We start from the raw sequence: 14,694 nt of genomic DNA, 5'->3' as shown, positions 1-14,694 counted from the left end.
TCTGAGTTTCACGAAATAATCAGGGGTGGAGAGATGGCTTAGCAGTTAAAGTGCTTGCCTGCAAAGCCTAACGACCCAGGTTCAACTCCCCAGAACCCACGTAAGCCAGATGCACAAGGAGGCACATGTGTCTGGAGTTTGTTTGCAATGGCTAGAGACCCTGGTATGCCCATATTCATCATTTTCTCTCACTCACTCCTAATGAAAATATTTTTTTTAAAAAGAGAGAGAGAGAAATAATCAGTCAAGACTGCTTGCTTACAAAGCCTCTTAGCCCAGTTCAGTTTCTCAGCTTCCCACATAAAGCTGAACAGGCATTCATTTACAGTGGTAAGAGACCCCAACATACCTGTGTTCATTCTCCCTCTTACACTCACACCTCAGCACACACATGTAATTAATTTTTTAAAAAAGAAATAAATGATCACTTGAAAAAAATCTACCAATATATCAGATGAGAAAACAATGTGTCCCAAGAAGATAGTGTTCTCACTCTCTAGCTATCCAAGGGGAAATAAACAGCAAAATTAATATCCTGAACTCAGTGTGAACCAGAAGTGGAGCCAAAAGAAATCTTTCTAGCAGTTTAACTACGGCAGCCTTTCCAAGTGGCGGTGAATAGAGAAGCAGAATCAGAAGTAGTGCAGAGGTAGAGTTTAGATGAGCCTGGGAAGATAGTTACAGGCTGGTAAAGTTTTCATACTTCACTATAGGTCAGCTGGAGAAATAGTTTGTGTGTGCCAAGCTGTTCTCTTGCCCAGGAATAGAACACTAGACTATTTGAACCAAAAATGTCACAAGCAAGTCAGGTGTGGTGGCGCATGCTTTTAATCCCAGCATTCGGGAGACAGAGGTAGGAGGATCACCAGGAGTTTGAGGCCACCCTGAGACTACATAGTGAATTCCAGGTCAGCTGAGCCAGAGTGAGACCCTACCTCGAAAAATCAAAAATAAATAAATGAATAAAGATGCCACAGGCAGAGGGACCTGAGAGCCCAACTGCTCACTCTGTCCCTAGAAATGATAAGTAACTTGGCTTCAGCCACATGTACATCTGGAGAAGCTGAGGTCTCTGAACTCATTACCCAATCATCTTTCCCCTGCCTAAACTTTAAAGAAATAAAGTCTAAGAAGACTAAAGCTAAAAGAAAAACAAACTACAAAAAGAAGGTAAAGGAAAGTACCACAGAGATGCTCAGTTCAGCTGAGCCGCAAATAAAAAGCAGGCACTTTAAAGATAAACTATATCAAGTTATTTTTAGATGCCTGGTAGAATACCTATATCTTCTTCCTGTGTATATAAAATGTGTGATACTCCAGTCTGCTGAGACATGAATAAAATGGATTGAGAAGATAAAGATCATGTAAATTTCATTTGTTTTTTACTAGCATGAACTTTCATAGCTGGTTTTAATGTCTACTATCCAACTTCTTAAATGATGATTTGGCAGAGATGCAAAGAGAAAAATTGAAAAAAAAGAAGCCTCTAGGAGATTTGGGTTCTTAAAAATTTGTTTGTAGTTATGAGGAAAGAATTATTCGATCCCTCTAGTTATATTTCAGTATTTATCTAAAGTGTGTTCCTCCATTTGGCAAAAGAAAGGAAGAAAAAAATCTCATTTGGTAACAAGACCTTTAACAGACAGGTTCAGGCAGCTTAGTTTGAGTGACTATGTTTGTGTGGTGAATGGAGCCTTTTATTCTTATTCAAATATTTATTGCTTAGCATTGTAGCTTGCTGACTTCAAATGCTCTGTCATTCCTTTCAGGGATTAAAAATTATGTTTTGAAGCCTAAAAAGAATTCTGTGTTAACCTGCAGGGTTTACTTTCTTATCTATGGAGGTTCCACAGAAGAGCAGCGCTACCTGACCGCTTTGCGGAAAGAAAAAGAAGCTTTCGAAAAACTCATAAGGTAAGAGATGGTCAGCCTGAAAGACACAAAGGCACTGCAGGCCTCTCAAGGGCAGGGGCTTTTCTGGGTGGGAAGAATATCTGAGCCTCAGGAACAAAGGGAGATCAGGCAGTAGTGGACCAACCCTATCAGGACAGGGTTGACAGGTCCCCAGGGTGTGCCTCATACACACTTCCTTTTTCTCTTGCCCTCGCTTCACCATCCCCAGTTGCTTGACACAGCGTTTTACTAGTCAGCTGACATCCTGTATATGAATGCTTGGGACCAAAAGTGTTTCAGATTTCAGATCTTTTTCAGATTTTAGAATATTTGCATACATGTAGTAAGATATCTTAGAGGTAGGAACTAAGTCTAAACACAGTTTTTTTATACACGTGGCTTGAAGGTAATTAGATATAACATAATTTAGTGCACCTGCATTTTGACTAGGAGTCATCATAAGATCCAACAGGGAATTTTCCACTGGTGGTATTGTGTTGGTAATCAAAAAGTTTCAGATTTTTTAAGCTGGGCATGGTGGTGCACACCTTTAATCCCAATACTCAGAAGGCAGAGGTAGTAGGATCTCTGTGAGTTCAAGGCCACCCTGAGAATACAGAGTGAATTCCAGGTCAGCCTCGGCTACAGCAAAACCCTACCTCAAAAAAAAAAAAAAAAAAAAAAAAAAGTTTCAGATTTTGTGCCATTTACCAGGAAATACTTTTATGGCCCTACCAGCTCTGACCACCATCACCAGAATCAGTCTGTGAAAGTACTCGTTTAAAAGTGCACGATTTGCCTGAACGTGTACATTTCCTAGAATGAATGTGTCATGTTCCAAATCAATATAGAAAATGCTTTTCAATTTAACTTGAGGAAATTGCTTGAGATAGTCACAAACTCACTGGCCACATTTTTTGTCAAGGAGGTTGTGGTGGTGTGGAAAGATGGACCAGATGGCCCAAGGGTCCTCTAAAGACACCAAGAATTGTTGACCAGAGCCAGAGAGACAGGCCAGATGGGAGACCATGGCCCTCAGTGAGCCTATCTGGGCAGGCTGCTCCTCCATGCCTCAGGCATTGGCAGTGAACCGGTGGCAGTGAGAAGACAAATACCGTTTTCTGTGTCAGTCAGTCTGCCACGGAACTGGACAAAATCTTGAAGTGGGCATCCTTTCCTCCTGTGCTAGTTATGGGGTCTCATTGTATGTGTGAAATAAAGTGCCATCCAGATTAGTCCAAGACAGACAGTTCTAGCAGGAGTCATTAATTGGATCAGTGCCACTAGGTCCCTCTGGAGGCTTTTACCATGGATGGCACCTTCCTTTCAGTTCTATAATTGTGCTGTGTCTTGGCCACATATTCCTCCAGCTAGTATCACAAAGTCATTACTCTGTCTTCTCAGCCAATGAAAATGTTTTCTCATATGCTCTCAGGTATTGTTTATATGGTATATTGCACAGACACATTTTTTTGGGAGGGGGTTTGGGTCTCACTCTAGCCCAGGCGGACCTGGAATTCACTATGGAGTCCAGGGTGTCCTTGAACTCACAGCGATCCTCCTACCTCTGCCTCCCAAGTGCTGGGATTAAAGGCATGTGCCACCACGCCCGACCCACAGACACATTTTTAAAAGATATTTCTCTCTGTAGCCCAGGCTGACCTGAAATTCCTCAGGGTGGCCTCAAATTATGGCAATCCTACTTCCACCTCCTAAATGCTGGGATTGAAGGCATGTGCCACCATACCCAGCCTTACTGTATTTTTTGAGAGAGGGTCTCTCAGTGAACCCAGCACACTGATGATTTGGCTAGACATGTCTCTTCATGGGATTATAGGTGTATACCACCATGCCTGGCATCTCATATAGGTTCTGGGGATCCAAACTCAGGTACTTATGCTTGCATGGAGAGTACTTTACCCACTGAGCCATTAAGTCTATTGTTAGGTGCTTTTTTTTTTTTTTTAAAGATTAAACTGAGAAATGCCTTGCATAGAAACTAGTCAAAAGGCCTTTGCAGTTGTCTAGTGAGAGAAATTGGCAGCCAAGCTTAGGTTGCTGGAAAGAAAGAAACAGAGGAAGATACTTAGGAGGAGTTAGAATCAGGACTGGTGGCATTGGGTATGACCAGAACCTCCTAAGTTCCTTCAGTTTGCCTGGCCTCTCTCCAATGACAATAATTGTCACCAAATTATAAATGAGAATATAGCTCTAAAATATTCTGATTCAGTTACATATTGTCATGTCAGAAGTCCCAACTCAGTGATTTACTTACAAAAATTCATAAGATTCAGAAAAAAGTGATAGACTCACACTTTGTTTCATCACAGCAATAGGCTCTAGATTCAGATCAGCAAAATAGGAAGAAGCTTCCAGATGTCCTTGCCCAGTAAGTGACAAAAACATGCATAATTCTCCCACCATCCACATGTGATTGCCATGCAATAGGTTGACAACAGGAACTTACCTTAACCTTGATATCTACAATTATAATTGGATCTCAGTCTCATAGACAGAGCACCCATGCCTACATTTGGCTGTTCCAACTGAAGCCCTTCCAGTGCAAAATTGGGTATTCACCATAAATCAGATTGTTAGCATAAGCTGATCAGAATTGTATATGTGGCCCATGGCCTTAGGTATACAAAACTCTCTTACAAGATATATAGCTCATCCCCCAAAAGCTGGCCATGGACCAGTACTAAGAACATAGATCTTTGTAGGAAGTGGATAGAATTTGAGCAACTGCGACCTGGTCAGTTAATATTTTCCCCACATGGTACCACTGCCAAGGGAACTAATAGGCTGAAGTGAGTGTCACCCAAGGAGGTAGGCTTTGCTCCCCATGTGTTCATCATGAAGTCGCTTCTCTGGTCTACCAGGTCGCTTAATCTTAGAGAAGGGTGCATTAAGTAGCTATTGGTAAGCGTTAGGAACCCCGTGCCACTCTATTTGTACAAATGACAGCATGCCTCGAGGAATGAGGTGCAGCTCACTTTATGTATCAGCACCACAAAAAGCAAAACACATGCATCAGAGTTTGCCGGCAATATGTGGGTGAGCCCTGTGCATACTGGAAAAACTGCACTTGTCAGAATCTAGAGAGACCATGATCTTTCCCCAATTTCAAATACAATATTTTTACCCCAGTTTTTTGTTGTTGTTGTTGTTTATTTGTTTGCTTGCCTTTCTTTGTTTTATTTTGTTTTGGTTTTAGTTTTTCAAGGTAGGCTATCACTTTAGTGCAGGCTGACCTGGAATTCACTGTGTAGTCTCAGGGGGACCTCAAACTCACAGCGATCCTTCTACCTCTGCCTCCCAAATACTGGGATTAAAGGCGTGTACCGCCATGCCTGGCCTACACCCCGGCTTTTAATGAAATCTTCTCTAAAATTTGACATACTTTTTTCTGAACTGTTCAGTGTTTATCTACTTATAATGAGGCCTTCCATATCAAACTGCAGTCAGATGATTACACTGTTTAGAGTCTTAAGATACTTTCTCCCAGAAAGTTTGGGGAATTTGAGAGGTGTTGTAAAAGAAACAAAACAGCATTTGGGGTAAGTTGCTGGAAGAGCATCTGGACCATGCGTGTACTTAGGAGTAGATTTAATGTGAGGAAAAGATGATGGGCTTTTGCCAAGACCTCCATGAGTGATGCCGTAAGAACAAAAGCAGTGCTATTTAAATAGCCGGAAAGGAATGTATCAGGAGGACTGGCAGGGAAAGGGATGGTTTAGCTCAGTTTGCGATCACTAGATTACAGATAACAAATGAAGAGAAAACATGATATTGCTAAAATGTCCCTGAGCAGACATCGGCACAGTCTTGAGTTAGTCTCTGTTTTTCGGGGGTGGGGGGCTGTAGTTGTAATTTTGCTGCTAGAAAATACCATCGTGGGACTGGCAAAATGGCTCAGTACATAAAGTGCTTGCCACACAAGCATGAGGACCTGATTTTTGACCCCCACCACTTAGGTAAAATGCAGGACATGGTGGTACACTCCTGTAATCCTAGCTTTGGAAAGGTGGAGACAGGAGGATGCCTAGGACTTGCTTGTTAGCTAGTCTAGCCAAAAATGGTATCTCTATTTAATAAAAATAAAATGGAGAGTGATTGAGGAAGACACCCAACATCAGCTTCTGGCTTCCTCATCCATGCCCACACGTGCATATGCATCTATTCATACATGTGTATACACACACACATGTATACATACAAAAAGAAAAGAGATGGCTTCGCTGTTAGGAGCACTTGCTGTGCTAGCATGAGGGCCTGAGGACTGAGAGGTTGCGTCAGTTTGATCCTCATGACCCACGTAAACAGCTAGGCATGGCAACACATGTTTCTTAATCCCAGTTCCAAAGCCCTGAACCATTGTCTGACCTTTGGGATCTGTTTTGTTTGTGCTGTGCTGATGATCATGTAACATTTGTAGGTTGTTTCATATAGTATACAATTTTAAATTATAATTTCTGAGTGATAGAGTACTTATCTAACATGCTGAATGTCCTTGGTTCAAGCCTTGGCACATGTACAAATTTATCATTTCTATTCGGTTTTGGCATTTTTACTATCTTACTCTAAAATATCATTTATCCAGGGTGGGTAAAGAATTTAATTGGTCTTTCTGATTTTATCTCCTTTCATCAGAAAATCATTGTTTTGACCCTGGTGAAATTAGTTCATATTGATGGCTCTTTCCGCCTTGCCTTTCCCCAGTTTCTTGCACTGTAGTTCTTAGAACCATGGTCCGTTCATGGTTCTTTGTTTCAACTCAACCACAACCCTCAGGAAGGAAGAGCCCCATTGTAAATCTTTTCTGTCATACCAGGCACAGATTAGGCATATGCTGTTTCATGAATAAATTGTACTGTACTGGTTTTGAAAAGTAAGACTGAGACTGGAGAGATGACATAGTGGTTAAGGTGCTTGCCTGCAAAGCCTGAGAGCTCATGTTTGATTCTGCAGGTCCCACATAAGCCAGAAACACAGTGACACAAGCACACAATGTCACACATGTGCATGCATCTGGAGTTTGTTCGCAGTGGCTGAAGGCCCCTGGTGTGCCTCTATTCTCCCTCCCTCCCTCCCTCCATCCATCCCTTCCTCCCTCCCTCTCTCGGAAGGAAGGAAGGAAGGAGGGAGGGAGGGAAGGAAGGAAGGAAGAAGACTGCATTATACTCAGCTTCTTCTCTGATTACTGAGGGACTTTTCCTGACATGTCCCTGAGTTGTAAATCTTAGGTAGGAACAGCATGGTCCTCTGTACCTAAAGTTACGAAATACACACTGAGGGAACCACCTCAAAGACAGGAAGTACTAAGTGTTTATATCCAGTGCACTTATTACACCACACCACTCCATAAGTGATTTAAAGTAAATGTACACTTGAGTAATGATTGTTGTTCCAAGATATACATTGAGATGCTGGTTTTCTGAAAATATATATGAGAGAAAAGGGCAGATAAAGAGAATGGGTACATCAAGGCCTCTAGCCACTGCAAACAAACTCCAGATGCATGCGCCACCTTGTGCATCTGGCTTATGTGAGTACTAAGGAATCAAACCTGGGTCCTTCGGCTTCACAAGCAAGTGCCATTAACTGCTAAGCCATCTCTCCAGCCCTTCTGTTTTAATACCTGGCAGCAATTTGATTTCTTGTATTAACCCTGATTTTCCTTTAAACTTGAGGGTGTTTAATGGTGCCTCCGGCCTAGAGATTTTTCTATCACGTATGTGTGTTCCTTTCCTTCATCATACATGGATTTTTTAGCCTCCCTTACTTTTGGAGGTATTTTTTGTTTGTTTTTTTGGTTTTTCGAGGTAGGGTCTCACACTAGTCCAGACTGACCTGGAAGTCACAAGTCTCAGGGTGGCCTCGAACTCACAGCAATCCTCCTACCTCTGCCTCCAAATGCTGGGATTGAAGGCATGTGCTATCATGCCTGCCTTAACCTCCCTTAGTTTTATCACCCTGAAAATATTTGACTAGAAATGATTTAAAGTATTTTTTGTTGAAGCAAGCCCAACACAGTGGCCTTTTTTTTAATGCAAGAGAGCAAGAGCTAGAGAGAAAGAGAATGGGCACACCAGAGTCTCCAGCCACGGCAGTCAAACTCTAGATGCATGTGCCCCTTTGTGCTCATATGCAACCTTGCATGCTTGCATCACTGTGTGTCTGTCTTATGTGAGACTTGGAGAGTTGAACATGAGTCCTTAGGCTTTGCAGACAAGCACCTTAACCACTAAGCCATCACTCCAGCCCTAAATTATTATTATGATGATGATGATGATGATTATGGTTTTTTTTGTTTGTTTGTTTGTTTGTTTTTTTGTTTTGTTTTGTTTTTTTAGGTAGGGTCTCACTCTAGCCAAGGCTGACCTAGAATTCACTATGTAATCTCAGGGTGGCCTTGAACACACAGCCATCCTCCTACCTCTGCCTCCCAAGTGCTGGAACTTCAGGTGTGCGCCATCACACCTGGCTAGCCCTAAATTATTTTTTTTAAATACTATCAGCTTCATTTTCCAAATTGTCTCAAGTAAACTTTGTAATGTATTTTACATTTCTGTCTTGTCTCAAGTATCACTGCATACAAAACACTTCATAAACTTGAATATAGAGTGTAATAAAATAAAAACAACTCTTTTGAGCCAGGCATGGTGGTACAAGTCCTTAATCCCAGCAGTCAAGAGGCAGAGGTAGGAGGATGGGTGTGTGTTCAAGGCCACCCTGGTACTACGGAGTGAGTTATAGGTCAGCCTGAGCTAGAATGAGACCCTGCCTTCAAAACAAAAGCAAAAAAAGAAGAAGAAAGAAAAAAAAAAAAAAAGCTTCTTTGTAGTGCTCTAGAAGAAAAAAAAATGTAACCCAACTAAGAAATTCCTCCACTTTAGTTCTTTCTCTGCATCTTTACTTAATGTACTTCTTGTATTCTCTGTTATGACTAGTCCTGTGGTGTACAGAGGGCCTCCCACCTCCACCTCCTGAGATGGGACTACAGGCTTGTGCCACCATGCCCAGCATGTAGATCATGTTAGGTACTATGATCTTAAGATTGAAGTCTAGAATGTTGAAGTTAGTGCCCACAGGGATTAAGATGTTTCCTCCCCCAGGGAAAAGGCTAGCATGGTTGTCCCTGAAGAACGTGAAGGTAGAGATGAAACCAACCTGGACTTAGCAAGAGGCACAGCATCGACCAGCACTCCTGCCGACACGCGCAAAGCCGGTGAGTCCACACTTGGACCCATTGCCCATGTGGCTGCAGAGCAGGCTGTGAGACTCCAAGCTTGTTCTGCAGACTCCTAAAATCGGACATCAGCTAGGGGAATACGTCTGCTCCTACACTCTTAACTTGTCTGCCATTTATAGCCTTGCCATCCTCCCCATAATGAAGGTGCTAAATTCCTAGTGAACATATGAGGTCGAGTTCTAAGCACCCCAGCTGAGAATGAATGATGTCTCAATATTGGATTTTAAGTGGTTTGGTTTAGACTCCAAATGTACTTTGTCAGAAAAGCTTTGATAAATGGCCCAGAGAAGCCACTTGACTCATGGACTAGGTGGAAGAATTTCTCCTTGCCTTTTCTCAGGTGTGTGCATAGGTTCAGACTTATTTGTGGCTCACTCAAGCCCACTACTTTCTGCACACATTGGCCACTCCTTGAGGTCTCTCCAGATCCCCAGATGTTGGCAGGCTCCCTGCTGTGTGACATTTGACATGCCACCTAGACGTGCTGGACCACACATGCACCTTGATCTAAAAGTAACCATTTTTCCCTCCCTTCCCCAAGCCTCATTTTCCCATAACAGCAGCTGCTACCAGCCAAGCAGCAGAAAGAAAGCAATGGGCTTGTGCTGATTTAATCTCAAGTGAGATTTGGGCCTCAGCCTTCAGTGCACTTAAATAAACCTCAGGTGCATGTTACAACTATGCTTGCAGGCTTCAAACTAGAAACTCGGCTTCAGTGAACAGGAAATGGAACCAGGATCTCAAGAGCATCTGATAGAAAAGGTCCTTGGACCATGCTTTGGGAAACTCTGCCTTAGAACATCTGTGCCTTTTTTGAGGCAATCTTAAGTGGTTGGTAACATTTGATGAAGAGCTGCAGAATATAAGGCATTGAGAAGGAAGAGAGATTTGGGTCTATAGACACCACATAGCTCTTTGTAGAAGTCAGCCTTGTTGAAACCTCTGCCTGAGTTTCTCATTGGTGCTGTAAAAAATGACCACAGACTTGGTGACTTGAAACAGCACACAGGTATGTGCTTACAGTTCTGCAATAAGGTCAGAATTCACAACAGATGTCACTAAGCCAATATAAAGGTGTCAACAGGGCAGTTTTCTTCCTAGAAGCTTCACAGGAACCTTCCTCTGTTTTGTCCAGTGCCTTAGAGGCTGCCTGCATTCCTTACCTCATTGTACCTTCCTCCAGTAACATGGTGTCTCTCTGACCCTCTCGTTCCTCTCTTTCTTTCTTTTTTTTTTTTTTTTTTTTTTTTTTTGGTTTTTTGAGGTAGGGTCTCACTCTAGCCCAGGCGCCCAGGCTGACTTGGAATTCACTATGTAATCTCAAGATGACCTTGAACTCACGTCAGTCCTCCTACCTCTGCCTCTCAAGTGCTGGGATTAAAGGTGTGTGCTACCACGCTCAGCCCTTCTTTCATTTTTAAGGACTGTTGAGCTACACAGACATTTTAGTCAGTTTTTTGTCAGTGATAAAATCCCGATAAGCAACTTAAGACAAGAAGGATTTATTTTGGCTCAAAATTTCAGTGGCTTCTGGCTATTGACAGCTGGCCTCGTTATTTATGGGTCTGTGGTAAGACGACAACATGGTGGGAAGGCATAGAGAGAGAAAGCTGCTCAACTTAGCAAACAGCCAGGGACAAGGCACCCTTCAAGGGCACAGCCCTGGTGATCTGCTTCCTCTGACAAGGCCCCATCTCCCAGTAGTCTGTCCAGCTCTGAATTCATCAATGGAATAATCCATTAATGAGGTCAGAACCCTCGTGGTCTATTGCCTCTGTGCACAGCTGTAGGACCAAGCCTTGATTGAACACTTGAACCTTTAATAACATTTCATATCCAAGTGATAGCAGTAGATAAACCGAGGTAATCTCCTTAATCACATTTGCAAAGCCCCTCCATGCAGGGCTTGGACCATGGGGATCTTTAGAGGCACCATAGTTCTACCTGCAACCTTTGATTCTTAAACATGCCATTGCCTGCGATCATGTTGGAAATGCAGGCTTAGAGCCTTAGAGTCCAGACCCACTGAGTCTAGAATGTGCTTCTTACCATGGCCCTGGCAGTGCATGTTAGTGTGAGCTCTTGTTTCCCATGTCTTCCCTTTTCTCATCTCTGTACCACTGTGGTCTTCACAATAGCTCTGGAGGTGGTTTACTCAGCATCCCCCACACACCCAGGTCTGGCCTAGGACTTGCAAATACATGATCATCACACACTGGGACAGTAGAGGGAACCAGAGGGCAGGCCAGCACAAAAAGGTCTATGTGTCTGAGTCACTGTAAGTCATGAACAACCTGGAGCTCCTAATTCTCTCTTCCATTTAATTTAGGGGAAATCATCTCTTCTTTGTATAAAAGTAATATTTTGTGAAAGGACAGAGGAATGTGAAATAATGCATGGTATTGTGTGGCATAATAGACTTTAAACCTAGTCATATTTCTTTGAAAGTTCTTCTTACCCAGTGGCATAACTTAAAATGTCACATTTCTTCCTCTTCAGGTGGCCAGGAACAGAATGGCACACAGCACAGCATAGTTGTGGACATGCGAGAGTTTAGAAGTGAGCTTCCCTCTCTGATCCATCGCCGAGGCATTGACATTGAACCTGTGACGTTAGAGGTTGGAGATTACATTCTGACACCGGAGATGTGCGTGGAGCGCAAGAGTATCAGTGACCTGATCGGCTCCCTTAACAATGGCCGCCTGTATAGCCAGTGCGTCTCCATGTCCCGCTACTACAAGCGCCCCGTGCTCCTCATTGAGTTTGACCCCAGCAAGCCCTTCTCTCTTACATCCCGAGGTGCCTTATTCCAGGAGATCTCCAGCAGTGACATCAGCTCCAAACTTACCCTCCTCACACTTCACTTCCCCAGACTCCGGCTCCTCTGGTGTCCTTCTCCCCACGCCACTGCTGAGTTGTTTGAGGAACTAAAACAAAATAAACCACAGCCAGATGCAGCCACAGCCATGGCCATAACAGCAGACTCCGAAACCCTCCCAGAGTCAGAAAAGTATAGCCCAGGTCCCCAGGACTTCTTATTAAAAATGCCAGGGGTCAATGCCAAAAACTGCCGCTCCCTGATGAACCATGTGAAGAACATTGCAGAGCTAGCAACCCTGCCACAGGACAAACTTGCCAGCATCCTGGGGAACACAGGGAATGCCAAACAGCTTTATGACTTCATTCACACCACATATGCAGAAGTCCTATCTAAAGGGAAAATGAGAAAGTGAGCAGTGGAGGCTGTTGGCTCCTGTGACTACTTGTTAGCTAGTCTTTTGTCAACCGGGGTCATTATTCTATGCACAAAAGTTCTTTGTTTTCCAGTGCTTTTGATGAGTATGCACTCTGTCTACAAGGTGAGCCAAGACAGTGTTCCTCCCTCTGCACTGTGCTGTCCTGTCTTCTTACCTTCTCTCTGCCTGCTTTCTCCCCTCCCCGCACTGCCCACAGCAAACTTGCTAGAGTCCATGCCTAAATGAGATATGGCAAGATCCAGCAAGTGTGTACAGCAGGCCATCATGAGGCAAGCAGAATTGATTTTTCTCACACAGGCTGTCTACACAGCCCAGTAGAGCCTGAGGAGGGAACACTCCATCCTTTACAGTTCCTTCCGCCCATGCTCTTCAATTGCTCCCACCTCTGCCTTGAAGGGACAGCTTAGTACTTATTTAAGGCAACACTTTCAAAATTGGCAACTAGTCTCCTGATCAACTAAATGTTTGTGTCATATAATATCAACTTGGTTGTTAAACCAGCATTTTTAACACATAAAATGAATTGCTTGTTTACAAAATGTGATGGTTTCATGAAGGAATTCTTAGAATCCTCAGTGTTTGTAACATTCATCTTTCAGAGTCCCAAGATCCCAAAACCCAAATGGTGTCACAGTCTTACAAGACTTACTTCCCCCAGCTTTCTTCATTAGCTTAAAAATACCAGCACCTTATCCCAAAACCACCCCATCTACTTTCACTGTCCACCACCCATGCTCCTGTGTGGACTGCTGCTTCCTTCCCAGAGTGAGGAGTAAATACAAGCAAAGGAGGGACCCACACACTTTCAAGATTGGGGTTTTTCTCCAAGTTAAGTGATCTTAGATTAATAGTAGATCAGTGCATAGGATATATAAACATTCAAAAGAAATTATGTATTTAAATATATGCATCTATAAGAAAACTACACATGCTAAACCTCCTGATGGATTTGGGTTGGCTTTTTACTTTTTACCTACATACAGGATATCCATAGCATCTTTGTGCTGTTTTTAAACTTTGATATTTAAACATGATTAACTTAGCTAATCATACATTTAGTAGAAAGCAGTAAATTTTCTACCTCAAGAACTGAAGTAGACATCAATTCTGCTAGCAGTGCCCCACAGTTTAATATCTCATCAGTATCAGCTATTTTTGGGTTGTCACAATAAGCTGATAAAAAGTGAACCTTCTAACAAGGTAGTCTTCAGCCTTCAGTACAGTTGTCCTTCCGTGTCTAAGAAGGATTGGTTCCAAAACCTTCCCAGAGTAGCCAGAATCTGTGGATACTCGAGTTCTTATGTAAAGTGGTATAATACTTGCGTTGACCCTACACCCAGCCTCAGTGTGCTTCAGCTCATCTCCTAATGACTTGTAATTCATGATATGTGTAAATGACACAAAAGTAGCTATTCTATTTTATTGTATAGGGAATGACAAGGAAAAAGTGTCGTACAAGTTCAGTAGAAATATATTTATTTTCCTGAATGTTTCTGAAACTTAAACCTGTGGGTTTGGACCCCTTGGGCAGAAGGACCAGCAGTATGTGTGGATATTGCTTTCTGTACAAGGGCATTCCAGAAGTGAATTAGGATGTCAAGAACCAGATTGGTTATCCTTGTACTTCTTTCTACAAGCTGCTGTGAAGGAAAGGGAAGAAGATAAGCAAACTGAGTGTCACATGGAATGAAGATTGGTGCTAATAGTTTTGTCCCAGGATGACAAATATACCTTCTAGAACAGAACTCAAACTGCGGCTTGATCCCAACATTGATGTTCTCATTTACGTCTGTCGTTCTTGTCTTGTCGAACTCAGTGATGGCTCACAATGTATTAAAACAGACATGCCACTTCTGCATGTGGTTTCTTGGCATGTAATTCCACCCGGCTTTTTTATTATTACATGAAACAGAAATCTTAATGTAGCACATACTGTAATGGAGGCTTCATTCCAAGTTTAGTTTTGAAAACTAAGGTTTCATGGAGCTATTATCTTGAGTAATCTTTGTTATCTAGTGCAGAGGAGCTAATACTCTTAGTATTTACTCTGGGTGTCCAGTTCTCCATGTCTGCCATTTGTTGATGCACTTACTGGACACAAAAGGGCCACTGTCTTAGATGCGACTGAGTATGACCTATCATTTCTGATGACTCTAAAATAGTCTTTACACTGAAGGACACTCACTGCCACTTCCTCTTCTGACTGAGTGTATTGGAATGAAGTTTCACTTGTGGGAAGCTTTAGTACATCCATCAAAGGTTTGCTTTTACCAGTTTCTTATGCATTTT

At 42.7% G+C, this 14,694-nt stretch overlaps 1 protein-coding gene across 1 annotated transcript in view; it reads left to right on the top strand.

The window, feature by feature from the left end:
• The window catches only part of Ercc4 (ERCC excision repair 4, endonuclease catalytic subunit), a 30,942-nt gene extending 16,664 nt beyond the window's left edge, over positions 1–14,278 (top strand). The window contains exons 9-11 of the mRNA XM_004652274.3: positions 1,822–1,914; positions 9,012–9,124; positions 11,648–14,278. Of these exons, the coding sequence (XP_004652331.1) occupies positions 1,822–1,914; positions 9,012–9,124; positions 11,648–12,381 (940 nt within the window). The 3' untranslated portion in view covers positions 12,382–14,278. The remainder of the gene's footprint in view (positions 1–1,821; positions 1,915–9,011; positions 9,125–11,647) is intronic.
• Positions 14,279–14,694: the final 416 nt, after the last annotated feature.

This window comes from Jaculus jaculus, chromosome 11 (genome assembly GCF_020740685.1).
Source record: "Jaculus jaculus isolate mJacJac1 chromosome 11, mJacJac1.mat.Y.cur, whole genome shotgun sequence".
Lineage (NCBI taxonomy): Eukaryota > Metazoa > Chordata > Mammalia > Rodentia > Dipodidae > Jaculus > Jaculus jaculus.
Note: the sequence above shows the minus strand (reverse complement) of the source record. Positions and strands in the feature narration are given on the sequence as shown.